We start from the raw sequence: 26,133 nt of genomic DNA on the forward strand, positions 1-26,133 counted from the left end.
ACACAGACAGGTTCATCCAGCCAGCATTCATCATGTCAGCATCTTTTCAGGTCTTTCTTTCTACTTCCTTAGTCATCCTCAGCCCAGGATAAACACCTCTTTTTCCATCCATCTTGTATTCCTGCCCTCCTCCGGTATCTCTCTGCAGTTGAAATGCACGACGTGTCCGACACAAACCAGCCGCCATTAACTGTCACCAGAGCAACCCAACAACAGAAATAATGCAGAGAGACAGAGAAAAGGAAGGAAGAAAGAGAGAAAGTCTTTGCTCTAAAAGGCTCCACTTGTAACGGTCTGATTAAGTGGTTGGAAACTGAGCGGAGTAACAAAAACAGAGCGTGGCAGAGGGAGGGAGGTGAGGTCACACTGTCCCGCTTCAAAACAGAAAAACACCTTCAAAAGATCCGTCTGATCGGCTCCTGATGGGACACACTCCTAGTTTACAGATCACCGAAGGACAAACATAAACGTTTTTGGAGCCATTTTTATTAATAGTTATATTTACAGACAGCACAGCTGTTTCTGACACATACACACTGACACATTGCCGGGGATTGTTAGCTTCATATTTAGTTTTTCTGTAATTAGAAACATAAAAGTTTCAATAATATTGTGTTGTGCAGGAAGTCACCTGTAATTTAATGACGACCATGTGACCCTCAGGACCTATTTATGACCCATTTATGTCTCACTTCCTTTAAAACAGTAGCAACAATGTTTTTGTATTTAATGCATCCTCAGATGCAACGACACATATTAGTGTCCTCGGCTGCAGATGTTGTAAATCTCCCCGCTCATTGAGAAGATGGATCAGTCCAGAATACACAAACAGAAAAAGCCAGCTCCTTTTGTTGAAGCCTCAAAGATACTCCGGACCTAAGCAGTGCAAAAACATGTTTCCTAGTAACTTCATAAGCACGGTGGATACTTTATAAAAAGGAGCCAAGCCACTCTCTCAGCTTGTTAAAGTGAAGCCTGCAGGCCGGGCTCCTTCTGGCACATCCAGACGCTGTGTGTGCAATGTGAGTTATAGAAAAGTGGCAGCTTCCCACCACACTGTGGCTTGGTACTCCAGTTATGGGTTTGACCATGCAAACACCCACTCTCTCTTTCTCACACACACACACACACACACACACACACACACACACACACACACACACACACACACACACACACACACACACACACACACACACACACACACACACACAGGGTGGCCCTTCCATAGTCTCACTCCATGCAGCCATGATCTTATAGTTGTGCTTTGATCTACTTCCAATAAATCGACATAATGATGCCAGTCCACATTTTGAAGAAATGTTACAAAAGCTGCAGGAATAAAGGCCACGACTGAGTGTTCTGCATTTGCACTTCTCCTCTTTTCACAAAGGGGATAAAGGTTTCGTCTGTTAGTCCTCGTGTCAGACGTCTCCCAGGTTGTCGTAGATGCATTCAGGTGATCTCAGCGAATTCCACGAGTCAGCAGGTGGAGGTTTCTTCTTTGACACTTTGCTGTACAGCTCCTGCCCCGTGTCCCCTCCCCCCCATAGATTGTTGTTGTTGTTTACATTATTGCCTCCATGTTTTCCGGGGGGCAGCGGCACCGGCTCCTTCTTCATCCTGCCGGGCTTCGGGCCAGTGAGGGGTTTGGGCCACCTCGGTGCAGGGGGTTGAGGCGTGCCACGGCTCTGGGCCGGCTGCGGGGGCGAGTGTTTGTGGGGGTCTATTGGCTTTGCATGCGAAGCAGTGCTGTAAGTTCCCTCCGGCCCTGAAGGGGCCGCCTCGTCCTTCCTCCTGTGGATGTGGGGCTCCAGACGGGCCTCGTCATAAATTGTCATCCCTGATTTACCGGTGGAGGCGCGGCCCTCTGGTTCGTCGTAGATGTGCTCCAGACGCGCAGCGGTAGGTGTTAAAGCTCCTTCTGTCTGACCTCCTGGGGGCCTCCTGTTGCTGTTCCCCCCTCTGCCCCCCCCCGCGGCTCCGTTCAGACTCAGCGCGCCCGTCTTCTGGCTCAGCTCCAGGCTGATCCGGTCATACACGTGCGAGTACAGGTCCGGCAGCTTCCTGCCTCCCAGGTGATGATCCCCTTGAACTCCCGGAGCATCATCTCCTGCTGGTCGGAGGCGGGGGGGGGCCACAGGGTGGGTGCTGCTCTGGCTCTGAGCTTTGATGGTGTCCACGGGGTCGGAGTAGAGGCAGTCTCCGGCGTGCAGAGGCAGGCGCACGGAGTCTGCCGGCTCAGAGTAAAGAGCTGCGTGTTCATCAGCACCTTTCGCTGCCACCTGACCTCTTGGAGACTTCGCAGGGGCCCCCCCACTTCCCATAACGCCCATTATGGCTGGAGGTTCTGGTAAACTCCTCCCCTTTAGTCCTGTTCCTTGCCCCCTCCCTCCTCCTCCTCCTCCTCCTCCCCCTCCATCTCCACCCTCTCTCTTCCCCAGCACTCCGTCAGCAGAGCCTGGTTTGCTGCCCCCTGAATCTCCGTCGGCCTCCCGGCTGCTGCAGCTGCTGCTGTCCCCACTTCCTGTTAGGCTGCTGGGGGGGGCGTTGCGTATGTGCTGCAGGGACAACGGGCAGTCGGGGTCGAAGTTGAGGGGGCCGCTGAGGTGGCGCTCCTCGGCCTGGACCTTCTGCGACTGGATGGCCTGGTCCACCAGCGTGAAGATCTCGTTGCCCTGCTTGGTGTCAAAGGTGAAGTTCCCGGGGCCTGAGTCGCAGCGCCGGCCAGCCTCGAAGGAAAACATCACCTAGAGAAGGATAGCAAGGGGGAAATGTTTTAGTGTGAAAGTGAGCATGACATATATATATATACACTGAGGTGTCTGAACAAAAGCCAGCTGAACTAATGGAGCCAGTCACACAAGTCGCTTTCCAGTCATCACTCATTTATCATTTTCCTGGCGCTCAGAGGAAGCCTGCTTCCTTCTCCCACTGAATTTCCACTTTTCTCAGCATATCAATTGTATTACTTCACTGCTTTCACTGACTGAGAAATTATGATTCAAACTTTCTTCCCCTTGTTTTCTTGCATACAGATTGGTCACAAAAGACCTACACATCCAATGTAGGTATTTATTTATTCTTCTGTGTGCATAACATCAAAGTTTCAGTCTCGGAAAATGCATGAAAACCATTTTTTCAGACAAACCTGACAGACCTTTAAAGGTCACCAGTCATTTTATGACTTGGGGACTCATTTATAAACGGTGCGTACGCTCAAAAGATGGCGTACGCCAGTTGGTGACGATCCGACCTCCATGCTGGTGAACTCTGTTTGAACTCTGGTTCAAACTGCATCCACCAAACAATATGATTTATCTCCACCTCCCCAAAATAACCAGAATCTGACACGGTGTGAGATGTCTTTTTTAGCTGTCCTCTCCTGTCATTTCCTTCGATCTTCTTCATGCAGTCAGTCAAAATCAATGAATGAATGGGCGTCTCTTTGACTATTTATAGGCAAATATGGGCGTTACGTGAAGCCCGCAAAAGCTGGGCCGCATGTCGAGTTGATTGTGATTTATAAAAGGGAAACCGGCGTAGGATGTGCAGTACGCAAGTCCTGCGCCGGTACGCAGTCTTTTATGAATCGGAAAATGTCTGCGTATTTATTTGCTTTGTCCTACGTAAGCAACCTTCCCACGCCAATCCTATGCAAGGCTTTATAAATGAGGCCCCTGGTCTCTATATCTGAAGCATATAACTGACACAAAAACAGCCACTGTAAAGCTGTAAATACCCTCTGTGACGGTAAGTCTCTGACCACACTGCAGCTAAAAGCATCATCTGCACTTCCTAACTACCATCAATCGCTTCAGTGTCACATATAACCCACCCGGTCCCGGCCGTATCTCCGCAGCAGCTTGTAGGGCCACGCCAGAACGTCCCTCTTGGTCTTCGGTTCCTTTAAGAACAAGATGTCGTTCTCGGCCTTCAGCCAGTAGCTGCCCGTCATCCCGCAGCGCTCTGACGCCTCGGTGCGCTGCACGCTCACCCAGAACTCGTTCACTGGAGATCAGAGGAGAGGTGTTTTTGCTCTGGTGTACCTGCATTCTCTTTTCTATGTCTAATGGTTGTCTGTGATGCAATGCTATATTTTCATAAGAGGAGACACTACAGGTTTTTGACCAGTAGATTTCATCATAAAACTTCCCCACATCAAGTTATTTATGTTTTAATAAAAGCTTTCTGAAATGTTATGTTTAAATATACAAATGAGTCATTATGCTACATTTGGGAATAGAAAAACATGTTAAGAGTGTAGGGGTTTTACAGAGGGAATTATAGATTCATATTGTTAAAATGATGTTTTGTTTTGATGAATAAGCAGAACTATCTTAGCTTATGTTGGAATGATGTTACTTATTATTATTAGTAGTAGTATTACTGCATGTGAATTCAACCATTGATATTCACTTTTCATTTGACAAAAACTTGAAAAACAATAAGTTGACCATTTTTATGTTGAAACATGCAAATTATTGCATTATTTAATATTTTATGTTAGTTAATTTAGGAGAAATCCATAGTTTTTCTTTCCACTAGTCTGAAAAATGTAATGCGATTGAAACAAAATAACATAAATGATGTAACAGCACACAGTTGAGAGTCCTTACCCTCCTCTCTGGAGTAGTAGATGAGGTTTTCAGACATCTGCAGGTCGAGGCCCCCTCCGTTAGGGTCTGCAGCCGCACTGCTGCTGCTGCTGCCGCCCTGCACACACACAGACACACAATCAGGACTTTCACAATATATGAATTAACTTGTTGTTTTGGGGAAATCTTTCCTGTACAATCACTGAAAGGAAAGGCAAAGAGAAAATGAAAATAAAGAGTAAGTGTGCAGCAGAGAAGCGGATAAGGTCGTCCTCCTGGAAGCTTCCTCTGGCTTCCTCTCTGCAAATATGTCTAATGATCATGTGTGTGTATGCGTGTGTGTGACTGCACAAAATGGAAGCTGTAGCCTGTTTGGACACCCCAGGGGCTTGTGGGAAATGTTGGAAGACACACAAACAAGACGCTGCCAGTTGAATGGAAACTTTAAAACTGCGATTCCTCAGCTTTCCCCACCAAACTAAGGGAACTAGTTTTTCTTTATTTAAATATTTCTGGGCACACATTTCCCACATAAAGAAAGAAGAACATACCTTAAAGGCGATGTCACACATGGTGTCCATCCAGTCCTTGGCAGTGTTCCTCTCGGCGGAGAACACGTGCGTCTTGTCGTTGGTCTCCACGCAGAAGGCCGACATGTTCTCTTTGGGACAGCTCTCCGTCAGCGCCGGCAGGATGGAGATGCACTCGGACAGGCGGATGATCTTCTTGTCGAGCTTCCTGGACTTCTCCGTGGACCCGCTCCCCGAGCCTCCGCCGCCGCCGGAGTCGTAGAACTCGAGGCGGGCGATGCCGTTCTGGCTGGCGGGGAACAGGACGAACCAGTTCTTCTTCCATTTCTGATGAGAGGGACAGTAGAGAATATTAAAGCTCCACTGATTATTTATTATAACTTTTTAAATAGCCCCGATTTCATTAAAGATCTCCTATCTTGCTATTTTTAGGTATATATTATGGGTCTCAGATATATCAAAATATATAAATAACATGTCTATGATGTGTTTTGCTCAAAATACCAAACAGATCATGCCTTTTAGACATCCCTCATACCCCTCTATTTCAGGCCTGTTACAGAACTACGGATTCTGGGTCCTTAGCTTGAAAAAAAAAAAGAGAGGAGGGGGAGCTTGTGCCTGCTCAGAATTCTACCGCAGATACAGCTAAATGCTGCGTCGCGCATTGTTTCTGATAGCGGCGTTTCTGATAGGGCCGTGGGTGTAAAGCCAGCCCACATTTCAGATATAGTCTGAATGTGAGTACGGAGGAAAAGAGAGGGTTTAGTTCCCTGACACACCGGGGACACATATTTATGTATAAAAGACATCAAAACGGGCATTTTGCATGATAGGAGACCTTTAAGACTTAGCGGAAGGATGCAGCATGGACCGAGGAAGAACCCATTAAAATATGGAGCAGATGGAGAAATGGAAAAGGCCTTGGCAGTTTTGTATGTATTTATGTCTATTATGTGTATTATGTGTATAACAACAATAAGGAACACATGTTTTGTCCCCCTAGACTCGAGTAGTAGACCAGCATCTTACATCAAAAGGCTATTTATGAATGTTGGAAGGAAATAACAGGAAGAAGAAGAGGTTGGAAAACTAATTTCCCACTGTCCTGTTCATATCGGTCTAGGGATTTGCATGTGGTTTGTTTAGAAAGCTACGGGGAAAAGCAAAATGCAGAGTTCGCTAGACAATAATCAAAAACTGATGAAAAGGGAAATGGAGGAAATGTTACTGTTGGAAGTCCGCAGACGATGTGAGTCAAAATAATATTTACTTCTACTTTACTGAGGCCTAAATTAGGAGGTCTGCTGATTAATATAAAGCAGTTGGACTCAGAACGGATGCACACATCATAGTTTCCTGTACAATCAGCAGCAGTGGTCAACAGCTACATAATTACTGCTGTGGTGAAGTGAGTACAAATGGAGCTCATCACAACTAGAACTGAGAACCTAAGTTAAAATAATCTAGGGCAAAGGGCAAAACATTTCCCAAGATTCAGGGTCTTTTTTGCTACCCTGCTGGGACCCAAACGAAGATGTGCACGCAAAAGAAGTAACAGCTCTGTGAGAAATGATAGGGAAGAGGTTCAAAATAAACCGGGTCCAAACTCTGTGACAGGTGCCTCTCTCCCTGAGGACAGCGGCGAGGAAGCAGCAGCTAACAATGACCTTTTCCTCCCCAGGGACAGAAAGGGACATGACACACAATGCTGAAGAACAAGACGCACAGCCAGTGTGCAGCACTCCAGATGTTCAGTGCTAACAATGGACGTGATGACACACTACAAACACTACAGAAGTTACTCTACATGTGATTATAACCAAACTGAGTGAGACGGCAGAATTAAAAAGCTTGTTTGGGAAGTCCCTGTAGTCCCCTGTTAACACTCTGGAAGATCATGACATTTGTTCACAGTGTGTGTTTTCCACTGACTTTCGCTCAGTGTAGGAATCTGCCTGACAGAGCAGAGCATGTGACAGGAAGGTCAGAAAACCCTTTGACCTACGGGGAGAATCCTGTTAACTAGAATGGGACCTTTTAAGAGATGTGGAGGAACCAGGTCAATAAGCAGGAGAATTGCTATAAAAACACAATTATTACCAAAAAAAGCTTTACTGAAACAAAAAGGGCAAAAATGGAACCTTGGAGGTCCAATAAAAACATTTAACTAAAGCAAAAGTACACAGAGAGAAACTGAAGCCTCACAGCAGCTCAATAATGAAAATAAAGGTGTATTCAAATATCTATGTTTCCATTATTTCCAATACCATCTGATTCCAGTCTTTACATTGAGAGTATTCCCTACTTTTCTTTGTCATATATCTTAAAGTCAACATTTGGGGACTTTTTACAAACAAAGGACATTTGAAGATGTCTTTATAATAGAAAATCGTAGCCCAAGCGCTTTTTGTGTGTTAAATGATCATCTGCAGAGTAACTAGTGCGTATGAGTAGTAGAAGTATACAGTAGCAAGTCATAGAAACACACACAAAATAAGTCATCAGTAGTAGATAAACATCTTTACTTTCAGCAATCGGGTTACTGTGCGATGTCTTAAAACACGTCAGCTTGTTTTTTATGATTCACAGCGTTAAATTAGGCGTGCGTCAGTCTTGAATTATATTATTTGAATGACTTATGCTTGACAATCGAGTATGTTTAACTGGTTGCAATTTAACAATGAGCACAAACAAGATGGGACTCAGTTGAAGAAGTGTACACACACATAACAGCCAACTTCATCAATGTTTTACTCAGACACACACACAGTTTCATAAGTGAACGCACTATGAGCCGATAAAACTAACTGCCAGAAAGGACAGGAAATGTGTGGGACTGTCATTACCCAGGATTCTCTTCACTTCCTTCTTCTGCATCCAGGTGTGTGTGTGTTAATATGTGCATATGTGTGCATTGTTGTTCCCTTGGTGCATTCTCGACCATCTGTTGCAGTACACAAACGTGTGATTGTGCAATTGTATACATAGGGTGTGAAACATTAACTTGGAGGTGTGTGTGTGTGCATGTGAAGCAGCTGCTCCATATAAGGCAACAGACCGTTATCAGCCGCTAATACACTGAGTGGAAATTATGCAAAAAAGGATCCTGACAGAGATATACTTCCTCACTGACGTCCTGCCTGCTCACAAGAACAGAACTGTGTCACTGTGTGTGTGTGTGTGTGTGTGTGTGTGTGTGTGTGTGTGTGTGTGTGTGTGTGTGTGTGTGTGTGTGTGTGTGTGTTTCTGAGAGAGTAAAAGTATGTTTGTTTGTGTATCCAAGCGTGTCTGGTCCCTGTAATGTGGAAGCGAGGCAGAAGGAGGAGAGCTGCGTGCGTGCGTGTATGTAATTTGTATGTATGATTGACAAGAAGTGTGTTAAGAGAGAGGCAGACCATTGCTCTGACCACAGTCCTCTGCTATGTCTACAAAATAAATCTCTCACATGTCAGGACTGAGTTTGGCTGGTTTGGATTTACTATTGTAGTTTGTGTCTACCTGAGTGAAGTAGAAATACATCTAAATGTTTTCTATAAGTAGTATACGTTTTAATTTGTTTCTAACGTATAAATCCATTTTCTTTTTTAAATACATGTACATATTTTTCAATTTTGTATTTATGCTATTTCTTGCTATGGGATTATGTTAAAAAATGATGTTATCAAATAAAAATGTATAAATATATATATAGATAAAATATCAATTTTTTGTATTTTATTTTGTATTTATTAACTGGTTTGGGATCCTCAAAAGTGAAGTTGTTCTTGTTTTTTTATTGTATCAGTTGTTTGTCTTCCTTAAAGCCAAAACCATAGAGAAACGTCTATAATGTGCACATGCCGCTATCCTGGTCTGCAGCACGTAAAAAGCTATTTCTGGAGCAGACAAATATTCCAAGAGAGATAATGAAGTCCAGAAGTAGGTCAGACAAGTGACAGCATGCTTACAGCAGCACAATGAAATGTGATCAAGAACCAAAATCTACTTTTTCAGAATAGAAAAAAAAAGAAAAGTATACATTGCCGTACTCTCAAGTCACTGGTATTAAAACAAAACCAATACTATTCATTAATATAGTACAATTAACATATTAAAAACGTTTTTGTTTAACAAACTGTACAGTGTTTACCTAATGTCAGAGAATGATTTAGTGTAATGGAGGAACATGAATAAGCATTTTTTATGTCATAGCGTCACAGAAACTGCTACTGCTAGCATGATCAACCCGGACAAAAACAGCCGGATATATTTATATGGTGATAATCGTTGTAATTTACTTGATTGAAAAAACAGAATGACTGATCAATTCAGCTTTCATTTTTGAATAATATGCCCAAAACGTTTACAAAAACAGGAAATGATGAGCAGATTGATCGGTGAAAACATTTAAATGTTCAATGATCCGTTCATCATGCAGCATGCACATGGTAGGATTGTTTTTAACGTGTACTTTTAGTCTTATTCATTCAGGCCACAGATACAATTTGGTCCAAACAAATGCCCTATAAATAGGAGATGTTAATGTGACGAAAGGAATATGCAAAGTTACGTTGATTCATATTGACAAGCAATAGGGAAAGAACCTAATATAAATTAACTGTGACTCAGGAACGAATACTACAAAAACTATTACATGCACTGAGTAACAGCTATCATTGTTTCTGCTTCATCACTTCTTTCCATTTAGCTTCACAACATCATGCCGTTGTTCCTGAACATACACCCACTGCAGAGAATGGAGAATTACACACTTTTCATACGTCAAGTTAGTTATTCATACTACAAAAGATTTGGCGTTTCTTTTCTGAGAAATATGATTTAACGTAGAGGTCAGACAAATCCCATTAATCCATTAGGCAGTGATTACTTTTGACAGTCGTATAAGTCTAGCCTCGGGGTGTTTCATTCTGTTTCACCCTGAAACACCTCGTCTGTTCAAGTGTCTGCCTGCTCCTGGATGAATCTGTCTGTCATCTGCTCTCATCTGCACACGAAAATCACCGTGAAACTAAAAGATGTTGTTGCTCCAGGGTGCGACAAAACTACAAACTACAAGATCCAATCACACACAACTCTACCTTCAAATCGCTCTGCAGTCAGTTTCAGCTGCACATTAAAAAAACATGACAGCTTTACAAGTGTAAAAGCTGTAATTACAACAGCATGAAGTTTAGGACGAACCTACTGTACTGTAGTGTAACCACACTGACTGCATGCATACAGTCAGACAGTTCAGACAGCAGCTCCACGTCACCACACATCTCTGGCATGCTTTGGATGTTATGAATACCTTTCTGATACAGTGTGCGTCGAACACAGATCTATTTTTTTCTAAGTGTCATGCTGTGGTGTTCGAGAGCAGTCCAGAAGTGATTTTATATAAAGTTCAGTTTATTCATCTCGTGGAGTTCTACCTAAGATCATTTATCTTACTTCTCTGGAGGGGCTTTTACAAGTTTGACTTTTTTTTTTAAATCGGATGATGCTGTCATTACACATAAATGTCTCATCAATGTTTAAGACATCAAAACTTCATGGAAATGCTAAATTAAACCGGGAAGTTTAAATAAAAGCATGACTACATCAATTAATAAGTCATTTTTTACTATGTTAGTGTGCCAATAATAGTTAATGACTAATAGCAGAATTCTTATGAATGTTGTTGTGCGGGGGGCCAAAAGGTCAAAGACATCTCTGTTTATTTTCACTAAAAATCATAGAGGCAAAAAAATACTTAACATAAATATAAGCACAACGGTTTTGTTTTATCTGATGAAATAAAATAACTAAGGCTTATTTCTTTCAAATTCTGTGTACGAATGTGTCCAAATCTGTGGTATTGAGCACTTGATAACCCATTTAGCTGACAGGTGTAGCATATTGCTAATTAACACATGATTAATCAGGTGTGCATTGGGCAGGAACAATACAAGGACAATTAAAGGGGCAATATTAGATCATCTTGGTGCTTAACAACACAGAGTTGGTTCACAACATGTGAAAGAAATGATCAACCATGTGTGCATTGAAAAAAGTCTTATTTTTTCAAATCATAACATTTGTGAGCAAAATCAAAAGTGTTTAAAAGGAGTTTCTATTGATATGAGAGTGAGAATAGCTCCATACAGAAGTTGTATAGCTTGAACTTGTAAATATTATAATCTATTGTTTCAGCTGGATACGCAGAGCTAAACAAAAACTGAGATAATCTGATGAATCCGATTAAAAAGGTCCAGACCTAAATTTGGCCCCGAGGGGGAATTGGTTAGGCCGCAGTATAGCGATAAAAACAACAACACATAACCACACATTTGAAAAAAAAAAAAAAGTACTGAGACTTAATAGGTGAACACAGGTTCAAGTACACAAGTTAAAATGTAATACATCATATGGGAATATTTCAAATCAATTCGATTTATTTATTTTGTTACTTTTTTCTCGAATACTGTTAACAGGATTGGATATAGACAGAAGATACTAAAATCACAAGTATATGAAGTGTAAGCCGGCTTTCTAAGCTCTATAACAGAAACCTGGGTCAGACGTTGCTGCTGTCACATTTTCCGACTAACCACATGGGAACGAGCCTATATGAGTGTGTGTGCGTGGGTGTGTGTCCACTGACAGCTCTAAAGATTGCATAATTCAACAGTAAACCTCAAACCAGTTTCAACACTTTCAGATCTGCCAGCTTCCTCTACTATTCCTTTTACTGGGCTGCTGTTATATCCACTTCTGTTTTACTGTGAAAAGATAACGTGTTATTTATGAAAATATTGAGAGTTGGTTTGTCCGTTTTCTATTGTATTCTCTACAGTTTATAGAAGGCATTGAAAGTGTGTTTTGGGAGTGTGAATATGTATTGTGGATTGGTGGGTTCAGGGCAGGAAACAGGGCCAGGAGGTTTTGTTGATGGATGTCATATGACCAGAGAGAGAGGCGGAGAGACAAAGACCCTCTTACAAATGTGAAGAGTAAATGAGTTCTTATCTAGCTGCACACCCAAGGCTCAGTTGCACGGAGGCCATGGAGTGACACAAACACACAGACACACCCACAGGTGTTCTCTCCTGGTCCACTGCTGCTGTGTGATCAGAAAGTAAGTGACTACATACTGTACAGTCAGAGGTGATAGCTACTAAAGTGTTTGTAATGGTGTGAAGAACAGGTCTAAAGACCAAGTGGCAATATGTCTGCCATGCGTCTGTTTCTCTCTATTGTCTCATCTTTCCGACTCAATATTCCGTGTTGTACAGCATTGTATATGTTTATTGTGGAAAGTCATAATGCATTTTTACTTAATTTTAAATGCATGCAGATAACAATTTAAAACATATATTCCTGACTAAATAGTCCCCAGTTATTTTCTTTTTCTGTCAACCGATATGATCAAAGAGATAGTCTAAGCCATCCATCCATCCATCCATCTTCTCCCGCTTATCCGTGGTCGGGTCGCGGAGGTAGCAGTTCCAGCAGAGAGCCCCAAAATTTCTTTTCCCTGGCCACATCAACCAGCTCTGACTGGGGGATCCCAAGGCGCTCCCAGGCCAGCGAAGAGATATAATCCCTCCATCTGGTTCTAGGTCTACCCCTTGGTCTCTTCCCAGCTGGACGTGCCTGGAACACCTCCCTAGGGAGGCGCCCAGGTGGCATCCTAACTAGGTGCCCGAACCACCTCAACTGGCTCCTTTCGACGCGAAGGAGGAGCGGCTCAACTCCGAGTCCCTCCCTGATGACCGAACTTCTCACCTTATCCCTAAGGGAGACACCAGCCACCCTGCGGAGAAAACCCATCTCGGCCGCTTGTACCCGCGATCTCGTTCTTTCGGTCATGACCCATCCTTCATGACCATAGGTGAGGGTAGGAACGAAAATGGCGCGGTAGACAGAGAGCTTTGCCTTCTGGCTCAGCTCCCTTTTCGTCACAACGGTGCGGTAAAGAGACTGCAGTACCGCTCCCGCTGCTCCGATTCTCCGACCCATCTCACGCTCCATTGTTCCCTCACTCGAGAACAAGACCCCGAGATACTTGAACTCCTTCACTTGGGGTAAGGACTCATTCCCTACTTGGAGTGGACAGTCCATCGGTTTCCTGCTGATACCACAAAAAACAACAAAACCGGCGGGGGGGTAACCTAACTAACGCGGGAATCGTAAACCGGGTATATGACGGATACGGTTCCCGGCCGGGACAAATTAAATTCCCTTGTTCCCCTTGCACATCAAAAAGGATTCATCGTTTTGGTAAAGAGGTACAAAATTAAAGTTCCGAGAGGACGGGTCAGGACGAAGGACTAACCCAATGACCGACCGAGGACAACCTAACCAGTTGGCGAATCGGTTAGTGCATGTTAACACAACATCGCGATCGGTTATCTCCGCACTCACAATGTTACCGCTACAGTAAATACAAGGCCTTCATTTTTGTTTCCTCATGGTTACTTCATCCCGACGAGCTTAATACCGTTTTTAGTATTATAGCTAATAAACCCAGTTATTGACATTAACGCTTAATAAGTAACTGACTTTTGTAGGGTAAATAACCTCTTTTTTTTACACTTGTCATTACAAAAATTCTCAAACTTAATGGGGATTTGAATTTTAATTAAGTTGACTTTTTTGGTTCGNAGTCGGTCAGTAGGTTTGTAGAGGGTGAGTTATAGTAACTTTGGATTTTTCTTCTGGTGACTACTAGAAGAATAAAAGTTGTTGCTTATTCCACAAAAGCCTACACATCTTCCTGCGCAGACTGAAAACTCATCTCTTTAGACTCCACTTCGAGCAATAAAATTACTAACAAAGCACTTATACACTAACAAAGCACTGGCTTATCTAAAGCTAGTTGAGTAGCACTTGAAATGTGTTGGCTCTATGAAACCTGATGTACTTATATGATTCTGTTTTCTTCAAGTCTGTATCTTCTTGGTCGAATGCACTTATTGTAAGTCTCTTTAGATAAAAGCGTCAGATAAATGCAATGTAATGTAATGATATTCAGTGAAATAGATTTTCTATTTGATCTGCTTGAAGGACTGGCTCAAAATGTGTTCAGTACTTTCGGTTATAACCAAATCTGCAAAACTAACGACCTTCCCATCAGCCTTAGTCCCATTTTGTGTTAAGTGACAATTAGCAAATTGTTAGGAAATATGTCAGCTTGTTAACAGATGATAAGTTCTAACCAAAGTCTTTGCTCGCAGAGACTTGCAAAAAAGAACAAAGCAATAGGAAGAATAGAGGCAACACGTTTAATAAATCACAAAATGTCGAGGGTGTGATGGTTACCAACTACCCCGCTGTGACTCTACATCGTGCTGAATCTATTTCTGTCATCTCTACAAATTGTTTTCACTATGTGACCCCCACCATCCCCCGTTTTACTTCTTTGAGAGTGGTGCGGCGTGGTGTAAATTAAGCCCTATAAATGTTTTGCATGGCACCTGCCAAAGTATGGACTGGAGTACAGTACAAAGGAAGAATCTAGAAAATGTGTCACTCCAGTTGTAAAATGCCTATAGTGTAAATAGGAAAGGTCAATGCCTGGCATAATTGGACATGTCCTAAAATATAAGGATGGTGGTCAGGGAAAGTACAAGTAAGATTTGAAAAGGGACCACTCACTTAACCTTGCTTCTAAACACCTGCGTGTGTCAAGAAATCAACTTGAATAAAGTTTGTTTTTTTAAATGGTTCTCTAATTTGAATTAGTTTTAAAGCATTTTTTTTAATCTATTTTCATTTTCACATGCAAATATATGTATGCCTATGTCTGTCTTCGTTAAGCATTTTGGTTCAGAAAAACGTTTTAAGAGTGGAATATAAATGAAACTTCAAAAGGAAAACTACTGTAAAGGGACATTTAGGCCTGACAGTAAGCAATGTTTCATGTTTCCCTTGATGTTTTTCAGAAATATTGTTTTCATTTTTTTCAGGTCCTGTCATGTCTTTGTTGAAATGTTTCCTAGTTTACTCCACACATCATCACAGCAGCCGCTGCACATCAAATTCTGCAGAGACTTGTTAAATGACAGGCCAAGAATGTGGGCCAGTTGACTCTGACATTGAGGACACATTATTCTCCTGCAGTCACTGTGAACCCTTTAATTAGGATTCTCTGACCTGTGACCCTTGGAAAGAACTTCACCCAGAAGCCTCTACAGGTCAAGGAAGCAAAGCAGGAAGAGCACACAGCCTATGGTTTTAATAGAGGCAGGAGACGGGAAGCAAACGTGTGAGGCGAACATACAGTAATTCAAATACAAGAAAATGTTAATCTTGTGACCTCATAAGGCTTTCAATTTTAAACAAACTAATCTAATTTGTTAAGAAAACAACAATTTGTTCCCTCGCAGTGTTTGTTATATATTGACAGGACTTTAAAGGGAATGGCATCCTCAGAAGTCAAAGGCCAAAGTCCACTGACAGATTTATTCCATATCTGTTGTTTGTTAAGGGTCCCTTGTATGCCTGGAATGACTGTTACAAATGTTTTCCTTATTGCAGGTTTAACAAGTGAAAGTGACCCTTTGTGCATCCTGTCCAAAACCATTCCCACATCAACCGCCTCTTCAGTTTACTCATTTCTATTAATTGTGTTGTAACTGTGACTTTTATGAATAACTCTTTTATGTAAAGTATACATTAAAGTTTCTGTATTTCATCTCACAGAGCTTTGTAAGTTGACAGTGATTAACTTAGACAAACCAAATGCATCTTCTAATGGTTGCTGATGTGTGTTTGCCAGGATGAAAGTGTGTGTGAGAGTATGACTGTATATCCCAAAACACTGAGGAGAATACAATCAAACGCTACATGTGAAGTTTATTTATGAAACTAGTGATTATCAAATTATCATTGATCTTACTCAAGAACACTGCTTAAGGAAACACTTTTCACCGTTCTGTGACTAATCCTCTTATCTTAATGCTGAATGACACTGACTTATTGTTGAGTCAACTTGAAAGCATTGAGGGCTTGACATTATGCTTTCCAGGTGCTATAAACACTGAATAAAGTAACACGTAGTGCCATCAAAGAGCCCCTCTGCACTTTCAGCTTCAAGCACATATCTCTACATTAGAAATATATTATTTCACACTTATGAATTGAAGATTTTGAATCTATACTTTAAATAATTTAAGTTAAAAAGAAACATCTTCACAGGAAAAAAGTGATGACACACAGCCTCAAAACAGCCTCAGACAAAGCCCTCTAATGATCCATGACTAATAGCTACCTTTACGACTTTTCAAAGTTTTCAATTTCTGGCCAAAAATGTTTTGAGGTAGGAAGTCCTGAGAGGAAGGGGCAGAGCCAGCCTCCACCAGCTGTTTTCTTCAGTCTGCGTTTTCCGACAGTGCCCTCCCTCCTGTAAAGTTGCCCAGGTCTGAACCACATCAAACCTCACCAGCAGGAAGCTCCTCTTCACTGTTATTACTGAGATACCGATCCTGCCTTCACCACATGCACCATTGTCATCGTGCACACCCATTAATCTGGGTTTACACCTGCAATGTCGTACAAGGAAATTACTACTTCTGCTATGACTGGAAAGCGGGAGAGAAACATCTGAAGAGTCAAATGAGATGTTTAAATGATACATTTGTGTTTAAGGTAAATGCATTTTACGCTTTTAAAGAGTGGGGGAAGAAGTACTCAGATCTTTTACTGAAGTAAAATACCACAGTTTAGAAATACTTTGCTACAAGTGAAAGTCCTGCATTCAAAATCTTTCTCAAGTACAAAAGTGTAAACATTCAAAAAATACTTAAAGCACCAAAAACAATTTCTGCTGGTGTTTTGGTGCGCTCTTTAATGTGTTGTTTAGTGTGTTTACATACAGAACGTCGATTTCTTTCACCAGGGAAGAGCTCCTATTCTTGTTTTATTTGATGGTCCTTTTCTTACAATTTATCTTCTTTGACTGTGTTTATGTATGCACCAAATACACCATGGCAAATTCCTCGTATGTGTCAACCTACTTGGCAATAAAGTAGGTTGACACAATAAAGTAAAAAAACTTAAACAATAAAGTTTCTGTTTCTGATTGGTAATGCAAAATGGCCATTTTCAAAATAATCTCTTTCATATCAATATTGATTATAATTCATGATTATTTGTGTGTTACTGAAGTACCTCAAACTTGTACTTTAGTATAGTACTTAAGTAAATATAGTTATTTACAATCCACAACTTAAATCAGCATTCACCCATTCATACAGAGGCAGAAAACCAACATTCACAAACACTCACACACCGTTGGCCATGTCATCTGGAGCAATTATGGGTTAAGTATCTCGCCCAGGGATACATCAATGAATGGGAGAGAATAAGGTCTATTTTATGGTCCTAATGCCTGATGGGTAACAAGAATATAATCTTCAGCTTCAGGTCTGGGACCCTCCTCAGCTCCATGAACTGTCTCTGAACCAGAAGCCCCTTTTCAAGAAGAGCTACTGCAAATAAAACAAGTTGCTTCAAGCTAACTACTCACTTTTTTTGTCTCTCACAGTTAAATCTACCTCTGTCACTCTCTTTCACCTGTCTCCTCTTTGCTGTGAAATACTCATCCTAGGCTGACAGACTGTTTCCTCCAACATTAGCCGTCAAACATGAAAGCTGGGCTCTGACTGGAAAATAACACAGTGCAGTCTCAGGTCTAATTATGCTGGTTTAGTTTATGACCTGTCAGCTAATATCCATTATCCACGACTGCAGAATGGTGAGTAACCTTTGAACTTCAGTGTACAGCTTTCTCATCACTTCCCAGACCAGGTGGGAAGGAGTTGAGTGTTCACTTTTTCCTTTTCTCTTATGTGTCTTTCAAATTGTGTAGCTTATTGTTTTACAATATGTCTTTACTGTGTTATTTTGAAGGCAGACTAATACTATTATTAGAGAGCACCAAATACCTGAGACGATGGTTAAAAAAAAACTTCTGCTTTCGAATGAACTTGGGTTGTGTTTCGAGATAAATGTGAGTTCATCCACCTTCTATAATTGTATGTATCTTTACTGATATTAAGAAAGTGTTCAGCTTTGGGGCAAGTAAATGAGTATTGTCACATCTAAATACCATTCTATTAAACAATGTGTACATGATAACGAATAGTAATTTAAGGCAAAAAAAAACGTTTTTTATATCATAGTAATGTTGTTGCTAGATTTAGCTTTTTTCATGTTAAAGAAGACATACAGTGTTATGCACATTTTCAGGTTCACATTCGTATGTTGTGCCTCTACTGTGACATGTTTACATGCTTTAATGTTCAAAAGTCTTTATTTTTCTCATACTGCCTGTGCTGCAGCACCTCCTTTCTGCTCTGTGGTGATTGGTCAAATGCTTAGAGATTTCACACCCATTAACCTGACATTGCATTTAGCTGAAGCTTTTATCTAAAGCGACTTACAATAAATAAGTGCATTCGACCAAGAAAATACAAACTTGAAGAAAACAGAATCACATAAATACATCAGGTTTGCCAACACATTTCAAGTGCTACTCAACTGGCTTTAGATAAGCCAGTCCTTTATTAGTATATAAGTGCTTTGTTAGTAATTTTAGTCGAAAGAGATGAGTTTTCAGTCTGCGCCGGAAGATGTGTAATCTATCTTCTGTCCTGATGTCAATGGGGAGCTCATTCCACCATTTTGGAGCCAGGATTGCAAACCGATGTGTTTTTGATGATGTGAACTTGGGTCCCCCTCGCAGTGCGGGTGCAGCGAGCTGTTTGGCCGATGCAGAGCAGAGTGCACGCGCTGGGGTGTACGGTTTAACCATGTCCTGGATGTAGAAAGGGCCAGATCCATTCGCAGCATGGTACGCAAGGCACCAGTGTCTTGAAGTGGATTCTAGCAGTTACTGGAAGCCAGTGAAGGGAGCGGAGGAGCGGCGTGGTGTGGGAGAATTTAGGAAGGTTGGAAGACTAGATGAGCCGCTGCATTCTGGATGAGCTGCAGAGGTCGGATGGCACATGCAGGTAGACCAGCCAGGAGGGAGTTGCAGTAGTCTAGGCGTGAGATGACGAGAGCCTGGGCCAGAACCTGCGTGGCTTTCTGGGTCAGGAGGGGACGTATCCTCCTGATGTTGTAAAGAGTGTATCTGCAGCAGCGGGTTGTTGCAGCGATGTTTGCAGTGAAGGACAGTTTGTTATTTGGGGTCACAAACTGGGAACTTTGGGATTTTAGCTTTTGCAGACCATTTACATGCACCAAAACCTATCCAACACACTACAGGAAAGGTTTAACCACACAGAGCATACTAGGGCCTCTTTAACAGTAGTAAGGTGTCAAATATGAGAGGAATGATGGATCATTTCCCTTCAGATGCTTCTGTTTCAGGGTCCTGGTATTGTGAATTCTCGTTCACTGTCACACTTTGATAATGAGACACTCCATAGCGGAGAGCCATCGTTATTGTTATCGGTAACACTACGACAACTCAAAACATCTGCTGAATCAAAGGAGTACTTAAACACATATTCTAGTGACATTTTTGTCAGCTGATGATCACATCACAGATCTATCGATGATAACAATTCATATTATCATTTGATGTCACAGTTATCCTTTTAGATAGCTTGAAGAATCTCTACGTGTACAGGTATTTAGAGAGAATTCAAATGAGATGCTTAGGATTTCTGAAGCTTGTGTTTTTGTGCGAGCGGAGATGATCCGTGACAGCTAACACCTCTCAGATGTGAGCTTATCATCAGCTGTTTAGAGCGGTGTGAATTCCTCGGGCCTCAAGCTTTTTGGCCCTGAGTGTTTCTGAGCAGATAGGAAGGGAGAGGCAGTGCAGGTGCAGATGTAGCCTTACATCCTGAAGCACATGATGATAAGACTGAGAGGACCCGTGTCAGTACTCGTGTGAGAGGAATCTCATCCATCAGTGGCAGAGAGAGCAGGAGGAACCAGAGGAGGTTTGGAGCAACCACTTTTTTCATAATTATTTACAACAATTGAACCTATAGATGAGCCGATTGAATGAAAATTGTTTTTGAATTGTTGTAATATTTGGGATGATTTTAGTACATAACGAGAGAAAAAATACCTACTAATTTCTGACATTGAAATGCAGAATGGTTACATATTACTTTTAAATAAAATAAAACTAAACTCAATGTCCGCTTCATAGTCGGATTGAGTTAGCTCAGTTGTCATCATGTGTCATCACCTAAACGCCGAGCTTTGCCCACCTCATAATGAAGATGGAGAACATGACATAGTTAAACATGAAATAAGCTTTTAAGTGGACCTTGAGATTATGTCATTGCTGACAGAACTAAAGGTACGTAACACACACAAATCAAATCAAACTAATTAATTAATTAACTAAAAAAGCAATAACACGTCTGAATGATATATTTATGTTGTAATACTGACATTTTGAACAGGCAGGGAGGCTCAGTTTATGGGTGCAGCTTTCATCGTGTATTAATAAACTACTGGACGCCACACTCAATTTGATTTAGAGTTTTACGGACATGCACACACTGGCAATAGCTCCTCTATTTTTAATATCTTAATTCAGGAAGGGAGCTGTACTCCTGCACAGTAAATAAGGTCTGCAGACCTGCATTGCATGATGTTCTTTCTTTTGCTTATGAACACCTGAGCTGGTTGAGTAGTACAGCAGCAGCAGCAGAGCCTTTGGCCACTTTGTGAGTCTTACCGATTTCCTGAAGAACGGCACATGGTCAGAGAGGTGGATATCTCACACCGGACACTCGAGAGGAACGTCCCAGACGATGTTGTTTCTCTTCAAATCTGTTAGAAAGCAGCAAGGGTTTAACAGTGGAGTGTTTACAAATGTTTATTAAGTTTGCAATGTGATCTGATTAGTTTCTTCACATTTTACAGTAAGAGTTAGTCAATCGTACTACAAAGTCATTTTACAGCCAGTAAGGAGAAGATGCAGCATGTGCTATCTCCAATATGGGTGCAGTGAGTAGGATTTGTTAGTTGCGGGTTGTAAACACATCGTTCAAATGTGTCCCTCTCTCCAAGGTTCATCGAGAGTTAGGGTTCTAGCCAGAGGGTAAAAGCCTTGCTATTTTTGTGTACACCCTTTTTGTTTGCTTCCTCTTGGATGCGTGCTTATGATCTTGCACCAGATTGCTACATTTGTATCGTTGATAACTGTTGTCAGGAAAATATCACTCGACACCGGGTTGAGAATCAATAGTCCGGTACAAATTTATTCTTCCAAGCAATTGCAGGAGTTGTACACAATATTCCTAGAAAGAGTGAAAGACTGCCTAATTGTATGTTCTTATTGATGAGGAATATATTTATTTCGCCTCTAGTTTTTTATTTTAATTATTTTAGCCTTTACCTCTCCTGTCAATCCTCTCTTAACATGCTCAGGCAAACGGCCTTTGGAGAGTTGTTTCTACCGGTATGATCACGCAGACTTGGGCTGCCACCACAGCTGTGTCTTAGACATGACCATGAAACAATCTTTTCTTGGATGGTCACAACGTGCAGCATCTTCTAGTATCATTTTGATAATGAATTGGGAGTGATTAGGTAAGGGGGACAGGGGAAGAGAACTTCAGAGTAGGTTTGGGCAGGGTCTGTGTCACTCGGTGTCTCAGCAAATGCCTCCGTCAATTCTCCGGCCGTAACTTTCAACAAATGTTCAATGTCTGATATCAATTTGAAGCTCTCATGTGTACTCCTTGAGTTTGTGTTCTTTGTTTCTTAACCTCCAAGCAGGTCTACAGAAAATGTAACAAAACAAAACAGTATAGTATGGGATACTGCTTCTTTCAATCCTTGTTAAATAAAGACATATGATATAATCTGCAGATAAGTCTATGTTTCTAATCTTTGTGTCTCAGTTAGTACAAGGAATGACAATGACAAACTTTAAATACCAACCTTTCTTCCGACTGAAGTCAGCACTGTTGCTGTTGTTCTCATTTGTCTCCTTCAGTGATTCCACAGAGGTCTTGTTGGAGACGCCGCTCTCGTCATCAGTTTTCTCCTCCACACTCAGCTCCACAGGTGGAGGGGGACTCTGCTCAACAGCTTCCTCTTTGGGTTTGTCCTCAGCGCTGTCTGGAGGAGGAACCAGAGCTGCAGTCTCGCCGGGATCATCAACAGATTTATCAGCTTCAGCTGTGAAGGACAACAAAAAGCAAACTTGCTTTTTCTTTCTCTGAAAACAGTTACAGTATGAAACATATACGTTAAAATGATTGAGTAAAATAACACCTAGCTTGAGACATAATGAAAGACCCTGAAAAACAACAACATTTACGACATTCCTTTTCAATAGGAAGTTAGACTGTTGCAATACATTCATTGCGTAAAGTTGTTGCAACAAGATTTTATCTTGTGTGACATTGCACATTGGATATTTGGTTCACTGCATTTTGTGCTTAGCACCCACATAATAACAGTGTGTCCAGCCCACATAGCCTGAAGTGGTTTTGCCCTCTCCGGCTGTCAGGGGGGAGATTTCTCTCGACGAAGGCATTTGAGGGGGCCACCATGTTGGTAATGAGGCAGCTGATTACTGACCAGTTCCTAATGAGCCACAGCCATGCAGCTGTTGGAGGCTGTGGGAAAGTAGGGCGGCCCCATCATTATCTAACCCGAGGTTAGGTGGAGGGAAAGCGTAGATGAAGAGGATGAAGGGGAGAGGAAGGTGACCATCTGTTCGAGACATGATTTTGCCATGACTAAGATGGCTCCTTAGGCCTCATTCCAATCTTCGGAGAATCATCATGTCTGTGTGGTTTACGGCGGATGACTAGACGCTTTATCACAGGTGGATCCTGACCTGACTGTCAGCTTAGCTTCCTCCTTTGGTAAACTTAGACAGCACATGTGATCTGTAGTTGGTACTTGTTGTATAAAGCCATTAAAAAATCTTTTAAAGAACATTTTTGAAATGGCTCTGAAGTTATGTACTAAGATGGAGCCAGGTGGCAGATACCTCACCTTCAAGGGACGGACTACTCCTAATATATAGGATATCTATATGGCCGATATCTCCAACACTGATCAACTCAAACTTGAACAATCTTTAGTGGATAGATAGTAAATAGTGCTATAGGTAAAAGGTCAAATATTTCTTTTTTTATTTTGAGGGTAATTGTCCCTTTAAAGACTGAGAGCAGGGGGAAACTGCTAGCATGGCTTTCAAGGAACTAGAATAAATAATGCTTAACAGCCTCTAAAGCTCACTAATTATCACTTGGAGAACAACAGCTGGATGCAGTGACTATACATAGTTTTTAAGGAGTTACACCACAAAAATATCCTTATAACCTGATGATCCCCTGACTTGTACCTAGTGCCATCACCAACAACTGCAAAAGCAAACTCTATCCGGATAAAAGTCCACTATGATATGTTGCTTTTGTTTCCTTTAAAGAGCATCTTGCAGGTTTTTATTTTTTCTACATTTATGCTTAAACTTGCTTGAAAATTACAATTAAAAAAGTGAATGCAGGATTTGATATGTTTTACGAGACATAAGGGCAGGAATTCAGAGGGAAAGGAGCAATTTTGAGCTCTGCTCTTAAAAACGGCTTTTTTTTAAGGTCATACGTCAAACGCGTCATATTACATCATACAGGGGACACATCTCCACTCTCTGACCGCGGGTATAGTAGAGTTGCGTTGGGTAGAGCGGTTGTGTTTTAAGGAGCTGGTATTTTTCGGTAGTTTTACATTGTATTTCACCATTTGTAATCATGGTGCAGTATTGTGTTTGTGCAGGTTGCACAAATACCAGCCTGTCAGGACAACTCTCCCATCTCTTTTAAGTACTAATTTTGGTATGAACGTCGGGAAACGGATATACATAACGTCCGATAATTTTTTTTAGTTTGAAACGATTGGTCTCGGATTGTATTACTATCTTCTCCTATTCAAGGGATGGCGATTTCGGTTAGTAGAATGGACGGTAGTACCACTTGTATCGTCAACATTATGACCCGGCGATTAAGGAAGCGAGTAGGAACAGAATCACAAGGAGTAAAAAGTAAGTTCTACAGAAGGGTCCGACTTAATATTTACCTCTTGAAGACCCGTACGGGCGGTCCTGAGTAGCGGACGAGACCCGGTGTGCACTTATCTGGTCGGACGACCGGAGAACTTTTCGTCATGGAGTTTGACCACAAAGAGGCAGTAGTACCTTTTTGTACAGATTTACCATTCCACCCGATAGTCTCGTCCAACTCGTCGTTCTGACAGATCTATACGTTGGTCCATCACTAATGACCGCCACACTCAGGTAACCACTCGGCTCCCAAAATCCAACCTTAATGTCGTCCCACTTCTTCCTTGCTCTCTGAACGCCTCTCCCGTCCGGACCCGAAAAGATTTTCTGAGATTTTCGAACGTGACAATCACACCAAGACGTTACACGGCTCTCCGCTCCCACTCCCAATCTCTTATGTGACCTTCTTTACTCGTCTTGGAAAGGTTTCACCCTAATAGATACTTAGAGACACTGATAATATAACGGCGGCGAATGGAAGACGTGTGAGGACGACCTGTAAAAGTGCACGTCATTTCTGCTTTTATATAGATAAGAGAATTGGACGATAGATAGGAAATGTAGTACCTTTCAAAGGGTGGCACCTGTACAAAGGAGTAGCGGGAAATCATTCCTTCTTTTCTGACCACATTGTTTTTACACAACCACAATCCTCCAATTGTACTAAACTTCCCATTACTCTCGCTCGCCGCCCCAACAACAAACACTTAGAATTCACCTTTGGAACAACTCACAGACGACTGATAAAGTGGACACTATTCAGCCGCGTTTGGTGTTTACCTGTAGTGATACCATGTCACTACACACATGCCCTTCTTGTCCATAAATACAAACTCGAAAACACACTATCACACAGAATAAAAAAAAAAACCTACGGTACAACCGTTTGACTATCATAACTCGACCGTCCTCTCGTGATTCTCCTCGTTGAAGGGTCCATCTTCTTTTGGACACTTATTCTACCCTACCCTTTTACTTACACCTATCGTCAGCTCTCAAAGATTTTTTTATATGTACCACTTTACCTCATGTATACTGTACAACTGTCCAGACCCCGAAGCAAAAACATTCTTTACAAGTGAAGGCGGTTTATTTTTTCGTAGCGGTGCACTGGAGGGCACGCCACACTGCGATTGTGCCCCCTCTGTGTTCTCCTCGTCGCGGGCCACATTGCATAATTATTTGTTACCTAAGGTTACGATCAAAGCCGTGTCTTCTTCAACTGTGTACTTATAAAGCTTACGTATACCTGCCCCTTGTGTTTTGGAATATTAATACTCGGACGATCCGCAGGTTCTCTGGTCCTCGTCGGTTCCTAATCCTTCTTTATTGCCGGTAGCGCTCTCTTTACTCGAACACCACACTTCTCCTCTTGGTCACCTCTTGACCGTCGGATAGAACACTGCCCACACCCTGGCCGCAATCGATGTCTTACAATCGGATTGAGTGTAGTGTTGTAACATTTCGAATCGATGGTATATAGTCGATATTGATTTCAATCGTAACTATTATATCATTGCAAATGACCGTCCTGACAACTATGACTAGGTATTGTCTTTGGATTACGGGTTTTATAGTCGGCATAGAGCGCAATGGATTACGAGTTGACGTGTGATGTCACGACACATGGCCTCCTCTCTGCGCTCTATGGCCGACTATGGACTGCTAGGACCGCCTCTTTTTCACACCTCGGAGGCAACTATACCAGCAACATTTACCGAACTACCTTTCGTCCACACATCAGGCCCCTCCCACGTTGTCGCTAACGGTCGGTCCACCTCACCTCCAACTCGGTCTCACTTGTCGGTGGTTGCGTGTGTGTTTATTGTGTCATGCCTCCCTCTCTCTCTCTCGTCGCTTCCCCCCCACCTCCCTGTCCTTCATTTGCCAAAAAGGACATTTCGAACCACCTCACATACCGACGTCCCTCCACCTTACGTGTTGCGTGGGTCCTTGCTATGCGATCGGAGGCCAGGAAAAATGA

General features: G+C 42.0%; 1 protein-coding gene across 1 annotated transcript in view; it reads right to left on the reverse strand.

Moving 5' to 3' along the window:
• Positions 1-475: 475 nt before the first annotated feature.
• LOC104943098 (insulin receptor substrate 1-like) overlaps positions 476-26,133 on the reverse strand; it is a 28,940-nt gene continuing 3,282 nt past the window's right edge. Inside the window, exons 2-5 of the mRNA XM_010768421.1 lie at positions 5,150-5,455; positions 4,620-4,716; positions 3,839-4,011; positions 476-2,750 (exon numbers count right to left, since the gene is read on the reverse strand). Coding sequence (XP_010766723.1) covers positions 1,425-2,750; positions 3,839-4,011; positions 4,620-4,716; positions 5,150-5,455 — 1,902 coding nt within the window. The 3' untranslated portion in view covers positions 476-1,424. The remainder of the gene's footprint in view (positions 2,751-3,838; positions 4,012-4,619; positions 4,717-5,149; positions 5,456-26,133) is intronic.

The sequence above is a fragment of the Notothenia coriiceps genome, unplaced genomic scaffold (genome assembly GCF_000735185.1).
Source record: "Notothenia coriiceps isolate Sejong01 unplaced genomic scaffold, NC01 NC01_scaffold00000339, whole genome shotgun sequence".
Taxonomy (NCBI): domain Eukaryota; kingdom Metazoa; phylum Chordata; class Actinopteri; order Perciformes; family Nototheniidae; genus Notothenia; species Notothenia coriiceps.